The sequence below is a fragment of the Otolemur garnettii genome, unplaced genomic scaffold (genome assembly GCF_000181295.1).
Source record: "Otolemur garnettii isolate 467f Iridium unplaced genomic scaffold, OtoGar3 scaffold00116, whole genome shotgun sequence".
NCBI lineage: Eukaryota > Metazoa > Chordata > Mammalia > Primates > Galagidae > Otolemur > Otolemur garnettii.
Genome location: NW_003852511.1, coordinates 5,469,641 through 5,477,205, shown reverse-complemented (window position 1 = coordinate 5,477,205; position 7,565 = coordinate 5,469,641). Strand labels below are relative to the sequence as shown.

General features: G+C 50.2%; 2 protein-coding genes across 2 annotated transcripts in view; one reads left to right on the top strand and one right to left on the bottom strand.

Annotated features, from left to right (window-relative positions):
* The window catches only part of SFI1 (SFI1 centrin binding protein), a 122,985-nt gene that overhangs the window by 10,335 nt on the left and 105,085 nt on the right, over nucleotides 1-7,565 (bottom strand). Inside the window, exons 13-18 of the mRNA XM_023517675.1 lie at nucleotides 6,432-6,513; nucleotides 5,953-6,131; nucleotides 5,125-5,200; nucleotides 4,527-4,622; nucleotides 3,853-3,929; nucleotides 2,745-2,847 (exon numbers count right to left, since the gene is read on the bottom strand). Coding sequence (XP_023373443.1) covers nucleotides 2,745-2,847; nucleotides 3,853-3,929; nucleotides 4,527-4,622; nucleotides 5,125-5,200; nucleotides 5,953-6,131; nucleotides 6,432-6,513 — 613 coding nt within the window. The remainder of the gene's footprint in view (nucleotides 1-2,744; nucleotides 2,848-3,852; nucleotides 3,930-4,526; nucleotides 4,623-5,124; nucleotides 5,201-5,952; nucleotides 6,132-6,431; nucleotides 6,514-7,565) is intronic.
* Nucleotides 79-1,247, top strand: LOC105887767 (protein ABHD14B). The gene is made up of 2 exons (XM_012809915.2): nucleotides 79-648; nucleotides 991-1,247. Exons 1-2 carry the CDS (start codon nucleotides 538-540, stop codon nucleotides 1,168-1,170), a joined length of 291 nt encoding a protein of 96 aa, XP_012665369.2. The 5' UTR covers nucleotides 79-537; the 3' UTR covers nucleotides 1,171-1,247.

Genomic DNA, 7,565 nt, shown 5'->3' with positions numbered 1-7,565 from the left:
AACCCGCCACCTTAGGTGTATGTGGCTGGCACCTTAGCCACTTGAGCCACAGGCGCTGAGCCTGTTATTCCCTTTTAACAGATGGGAAAACTGAGCAGTGGAGAGAGGGCTGGGGGGGGATACTTACCCACATAGATAGTAAATGGAAAATTGGGACTTGGTCCCAACCCTGTTAAATGTCATAACCTGATTCTTTCCAGGATACTGTTACTAGTGGGAGAGATGGGCACAAATATGGAAAGAAATGTCTCATGCTTGCCACAATATGATAAATCTAGGCTGCTGTAGGAATAAACCTGGGCACACTGGGTGTTACAGGAGGGCTTCCTGGAGGAAGAGATCTTCTCTCCTTTGTTTTCCCATTGTCTGCCCTTGTCTTGTCTTTCCTTCACCTGAATCCCTGCAGGTCTGGGGCGGTCCAAGGAAGCAACAGCCCCTGCCCCTATTGGGCAACTGGTCCCTGGCAGCTTCCTGGCAGCTGTGGTAGATGCCTTGGAGCTGGGCCCCCCGGTTGTGATCAGTCCGTCGTTGAGTGGCATGTACTCCCTGCCCTTCCTCACGGCCCCTGGCTCCCAGCTCCGGGGCTATGTGCCTGTGGCCCCCATCTGCACTGATAAAATCAATGCTGCTGACTATGCCAGTGTGAAGGTATCCCTGTATGGGAAGCTGAGATGCCCCTGATGGGTGTCCATTTCTGGGCCTTCCTCATCTGGGGGGCTGGGTGATGGGTATCTTCTGAGAGGAGCTCACCACCAAGCTCCACCCTTGGGTTTACTTAATAGATTATTGTGCCAAACCCTGTGTTAAACTGTGTGTGGGGGCAGATACCAATCTAGGCCCATACCCACTGGGCCAGCTTGTCTCTCTCCCTCATTTGAGGTGGGCTCAGGGAGGGACTGAAGTGGTGGGGAGGGCTGGAGCTAGCCTCCAGGAGGATGGGGCGGGTGTGACCAATTGCTGTTGACTCTGTCCTCCTTTCCTTTCTCTCAGACTCCAGCTTTGATTGTATATGGAGACCAGGACCCCATGGGTCAAACCAGCTTTGAGCACCTAAAGCAGCTGCCTAACCACCGGGTGCTCATCGTGAAGGGGGCAGGGCACCCTTGTTACCTGGACAAACCTGAGGAGTGGCATGCAGGGCTGCTGGACTTCCTGCAGGAGCTAGCATGAGGCCCAGCCTTGCCGATGGGGGTGGGCTGCCTGCCTGCCTGCCTTTTTCTTTTTTCTTTTCTTTTTTTTTTTTTTTGAGACAGAACCTCAAGCTGTCACCCTGGGCAGAGTGCTGTGGCATCACAGCTCACAGCAACCTCAAACTCTTGGGCTTAAGTGATTCTCTTGCCTTAGCCTCCCAAGTAGCTGGGACTATAGGTGCCCGCCACAACGCCTGGGTATTTTCTGTTGCAGTTGTCATTGTTGTTTAGCAGGCCTAGGCCAGGTTCGAACCTGCCACCCTGGGTGTATGTGGCTGTCACCATAATCACCATGCTATAGGTGCTGAGCCAAGCCCAAGAACTTTTGAGGTTGCTGTGAGCTATGATGCCACAGCACTCTACTCAGGGCAGAGTGAGACTCTGTCTCAAAAATAAATAAATAAATAAAGGTAGGACATAGTGGCTCATGCCTATAATTCTAGCACTCTGGGAGGCCAAAGAAGGTTGATTGCTTGAGATCAGGAATTTGAGACAAGCCTAAGCAAGAGTGAGAACCCATCTCTAAAAAAGGAAAATAGCCAGGTGTGGTGGGTGTCTATTGTCTGAGCTACTTTTGAGGCTGAGGCAAGAAAGGACTGCTTAAGCCCAAGAGTTAGAGGTTGCTCTGAGCTATAATGCCATGGCACTCTACCGAGGGTGACAAAGTAATACTCCGTCTCAAAAAAAAAGGGAAGCCAAGCAGCCAGGGGAAGCTGTTCAAAGAGTCATAAACTCTGTTCCCACTGAAAAGGACTCCTCCTTTCAAATTTCTGAAGTTAGTAAAGAGTCCTCTCCTCTTCCTTCTAGGAGAAGGGAGGCCTTGGAGTTTTCCTGAGAACATATGAGGCCTTGACCAGATACAATTGTTCTTCCTCCACTGGAAGCTTCAAAGTTGTCAGGACCAGCCCACACTGGCCTTCCATGAGTTGAACCTTGGCTGCTCAGTGCTCCCAACAAACTTCTTTCTTCTAAAACATCCCCAGGTTCAGGAACTACCTCTTTATTTCATCCCTGTTTGAATCCCCCTTTTTTCCCATCCTGCCACCCTTTTCATTCAGTGCACGATGGCACCAGCCCTGCCACATGGCATATGCCCACAACAATCCTACTCAAGCAAATAAGGTGGTGATTTGGGGACATTTCCCACTGAAGATGACCAAGGACCTCACGTTCCCAGGTGCTCTGTGCTTTCCAGAAAGTCTTCGTGGCCACAGAACCTGCAAGGTTGATGGGCAGGAGCAAGCAGCCTCTTTGAGCAGACAAGGAGACTAAAGCTCAAAGACTTATACAGTTTGTCACAGTGGAAAGTTCCACGTGTAGAGAAAACACTGGTTCTGATAGGAAGTAGTTCACTATGTGTCGTGTTTTTATTCTAATGTATGTTGGTTCATAATTCAGTAAAAGAAAACAAACATCCACACACATGCATGCATGTGGAGGAGGCTAGAGGTGAGTTACCCATTTGGGGGGCTCCTCATTCAGTTCAAATATCTGCTACCACCCACCACTCCACGCCCTCACCAGAACACTGTCCCCAGCCTCCCAATTCCTCACCTTGGAACACAGAGTCCTTCTGTAGTGAGCACGGGCTTGGGAAGTTTTCCTGGCTTCATCCACACGGGCCACAGTGTTCCCTTTCCAGCGATGTAACACACCCCTGCAGATGCACAGGCAGGGTGAGGGCAGATGACACCGGGATGGAGAGAGATGGGGGACTCTGTGAGGCAGTCCCAAATCCTACCTAACCTCCAGTCAGGGACTCTCTAAGAACATCTGTTTCACTGACACCCATGTTTACACGAGCATCTACGTCCAGCCTGGCTGCTGATCAGCTGCTTCGGACCAGGCACTGAGTGAGCGCAAGGGACCCAGCAGTGCCTGAGACCAAACACCAGGTCCTCGGGAGTGGATGTGCTATGGGGACACAGGGTATAACAGGCAATGACAACACAGGTGATTAATACTGGGATAAGTGTGGAGATGGGAAGCCGAGGAAGGGCACCTGGGCCTGGGCAGTGGCGCCATTGTGTTAGCTCAGGGAGTCCTTCTTTCTAATTCCACTGTCTGAAAAGGTAGGTAGGTGCTCTATGAAACCTTAGAGGAAGGACGGAGGTCTTTAAAGTCCATGAGGTCCACTGCCTACAAGTCACCTGGAATTGCACGTGCTGAAGAACTACAAAGGAAGGGGAAAGGAAAGAAAAGAAACACAGGAGGCCTGCTGGGCAGAGGAAAGTTTAGAGCTTGGCCTGGAAGGAACAGAGGGAGATGTGTAGGGCCCTCCACAGGGGCGAGAGGTGCTGATGGTTGTATAGGGTCACAGACTAAAAGGAGCCTGCCTGGAATTCACAAGAAAGGAAGCTGCTACAGCCTCCAGAGTTGGAGAGGAGGTGCAAAGGTGCCTTAAGCAGCTAAATCTTGTAGGTATAAAGCAGGCAGGAAAAAGTGCTCAAAGAAGCAAGAAACATGGCCTTGTGACCAGCTGAGAGCTGCTTTCCAAAGCCCTGTCTATATACACCAGAGGTTTAAGACGGAGGTGAATCAGTGAATGCCAAGCCAAAAATCAAAAGATGAGCAGTATAAGGGACCCAGGCCTGTCCTCCACCTGGCCCTAAGCAGGAATCCCCTAAACGCCTGGGTCCTGGGAGACACCTGAGAGACTCACCGCAGCAGCTGCCTGTTGTGCTGGCTCTCCCTGGCTGCTACCTGCTGTAGGACATGCCGCACCTTGCCCTGGTAAGTCTGTGGGGAACAAGGAGGTCTGGAGGCCACACCAGGCCCACACTTCTCCCCATCCAGGTAAGCTTTGGAGGATAGGGGCTCCAAAGCACTATTCCAGGCAGGCTCCTTCGAGTCTGTGACCCTATAAAACCATCAGCACCTCCCACCTCTATAAATACATGCTTCATAGGGGTATTACGAGGGCCAAATGAGGCAAGTGCCTGATCATGGCAAACACCCAAGGAGGACAAGGGCTACCATGTCCAAAGCACTTGCAAAGGGCCGGGAAAGGCCAAAAGCCCCCCCAAATCCCAAGACCAGCAGACCCTCCTCCCCAACAGCAGAGAGAAGACTCTCACTAGGCCCTCACCTAATAAGCCAAACCACTGGAGTCCTGGCCAAGGAACTGTTTTTACTGTAAGGCTGGTACCCTTGACAGCACGTGTTTTCACGTTGCTGAGCAAGGATCGAAGGACCCTGTGGCCCACGGTGTAGAGCATTTGCTCTATTTGGGGCTTGTCTAATCGCTCTGTTTGGGGAGGGGTAGGAAGGACAAAGAAGGGAAAGAAAACCTCCCCTGCTCCTACAGCAAGGTCAGGATGAAGATGAGGCTCCTACCACCCAGGTCCGCAGCACCCTGTGCAGCAGGCGTTGCTGGTAATGCAGATCTGCTAGATGCAGCTTCCGCCGCTCCAGTCTACACAGGGCCAGGCACTGTGGACAGAGAAAGTAGCCACTCGTGGGCTGGGGGCTGAGGTGGGGTGGCATCCTACTTTGCCTCCATGTTATACTCCATCTGTGTGAGTGTAAGATACTTAAGCTGAACCTTGGTGTCCTCATCTATAAATACATGCTTCTTAGGGGTCTTACAAGGGCCCAATGAGGCAAGTGCCTGATTCATGGTAAATACCCAATTTAATATTCATGACATTTTTTATCCTCAATAAACAACAATCCTCAGTAGGACTGTTATAAATGAAGAATTTTAGATCCAGTAAGTTTGGAAAGAATCACCTAGCACCTGAAAGAACCAAATTTGAGCCAATCCTTTCACAAAGCCAAGTTAACGGTTCTCCATTAGTTTCCTGTTCTAGCTCAGAGGCAGAAGGTTTCCAAGGGATGGCTGAGTGGCCCATATGTCTGCTTTGAGTCATGCTGACATGCAGCCCTACCTGTCCAAAAGCCACTCCTGGATATGCCCACACCAAAGCCTTACCTCCCTCCACTGGTTCCAGGACCAACGCAGGAGCTGTGCTGAGTAGAATTCTGCCGCCTGCACCCTGCCCATCCTCCTGTGGGGAGACAGCAGGCTCAGCCCTGCAGCCTAGACCCTGTGAAGCTCCTTTCCCTGGGGTACCCTTTGTAATCCCTGGGCCCTACCTAGTTAAGTTTTGAGGAGTCAAAACCTTCTCTGAAGGACTTGGGGTCTCTCCCAGAAAGGTACACATGTCATCAAATTTTTGCCTGAACTTCACAGAGCCTCAAGTAAAATGGCAGTACACTCAGTGCAGGAATATAGAAGCCTCTGACTGGGGAGGAGGTTAACTGTGGCCAGAGTTCAAGACAGAGTGAGGTCTTCCGAATCAATAGTAGACACAAGAAAGATCCCAAAGCAGGACAGTCTGCAGTGGACACATGGGCTGTCTTCCCTGTCCCCTCTAATGATGACCTGGCCATAGCTGCTGGTCCCAGGGTGGTCAGCTATCCCAACATGGGCCTGTTGGTCTATTCCCTGGCCATGGTACCTATGAATGGGCCCCAATTAGTAAGCAGGATATAGTCGATGGACAAGATCTTTTAGGTCCCCAGAACACTTCTGTCCCACCCAAGTTCCCATGGCAGAGAACTCCACAGCATATCCCAAGATCCTGTCACTACAGTCTGGTTTTACTCAGACTCTTTCAGGTTTAATATCTAGAACTCAGAATCATATTCCCTGCTAATGCAACCCTCAGGACAGGTGCTTGGAGCTGATGGTGCTGCTAGTATAGTCAAAGCTGGCCTGGGCTGGAGAGCAATGGTGAGGCAGGAACTGGCCACTCACTCTGTTCTGAGCACTTGGGCAGTTTCCCTCCAGATGCAGAAAGCGCTCCTGAGCAGTCTGCGCTGGTGGTGGGCAAAGGCCATTGCTCGCCACTCGCACTCCTGGTGACGTGCTGCTGCCTGCTGGCACCACGTGGACCAGAACCTATGCAGAAGCTGCCGCTCTGCATGAAGGATGGCCTGAGGCAGACGGGAAGAGAAAACAGAAAAAGTCAAGGAGAAGGAGGGTGCAGAAGCCAGGAAAGGTGGTACAGGCAACAAATAAAGACCAAGGTCAAACAAATAAACACTCAGAAGGTGCTCTGGAATGGCAGCGATCTATAACTCCACTGATAAAGGACACAGACACCCCAGAGATGCCCCTGCCCCATGAGTTCCTGTGGGTTGTGCGTGACTTCCTGAGGAAGGAAAGCAGTGACTACAAAGGCTTGAAACAGCCCCGATCCTTCCCCAGCTTCCTCCGCAGGGACAGTCATGTACCATTCTCTCTGCCAAACGATTTTCTCGATGTAGAAACATCTTCTGCAACCAGATAGCAAATATTTGCTTCTCCAACGTCACCCTAAAGAAAAAAAGGGAAAAAAGATATGTAAAGCACTTAAAACAAAAAAAAGCCAACAGAATGAAAAGTTCCAAATAATTGTGTGTTTCCTTTTGTGCTGTGCCATTGTGTCAGGAGTGACCAAGCTTAGATGAGGGAGAAAGGAAAGAGAAAGGGAAAGGGAAAGAAAGTACCCATTAGGAAAAAAACAAAAACCCCAAACAAAAACCCCCAACATTTCCCAAGTTATTTCTGGTATCAACCAAGGTTTCATACAGTATAAAAAAGACTCAAACTCTGAGACACTGGTTCTTCATTCTTTCTATATCAAATTAACAGCACTGATCAAGGACTGTCTGTGTAAGCCTATCCAAACCATGCTGACCCAACCAGCCAGGCTGCTCTGACAATAATCCTTGTTTAAAAACAAGGCCTTGGTTTGCACCTGTAGCTCAAAGGAGTAGGGCACCGGCCCTATATACCAGAGGTTCAAACCCAGCCCCAGACAAAACCTGCAAAAAAAAAAAAAAAGCCGTCCCCTAAGGCTGACTGAACAATTCTAGGTGGGCCCAAGGAAGCAGAATTTTTAGCCAGTGTTCCAGATAAATTAGCTAGCCTTGAGAACCACTACTTTGTCATCTCTAGCCCTAGGCCTACCTGCTTACCATTAATGACATTAAATCCTGCAAAATCACCACTGGGACAACTGATCAACAGCTAACAAAGGCTACATAATGGGCGGCGCCTGGGGCTCAGTGAGTAGGGCGCCAGTCCCATATACCAAGGGTGGCAGGTTTGAAACTGGCCCTGGCCAAACTACAACAAAAAAATAGCCAGGCATTGTGGCGGGTGCCTGTAGTCCCAGCTACTCAGGAGGCTGAGGCAAGAGAATCACCTAAGCCTAAGAACTGTAGGTTGCTGTGAGCTGTGACATCGCAGCACTCTACGGAGGGTGACAAAGCAAGACTCTGTCTCTAAAAAAAAAAAAGGCTACATATTAGCAAAGCCATGAGGACCAAGGCTTAGTGCTGGAGGATCTTACTCCCCTGGCACATGACACATGAGACACATCA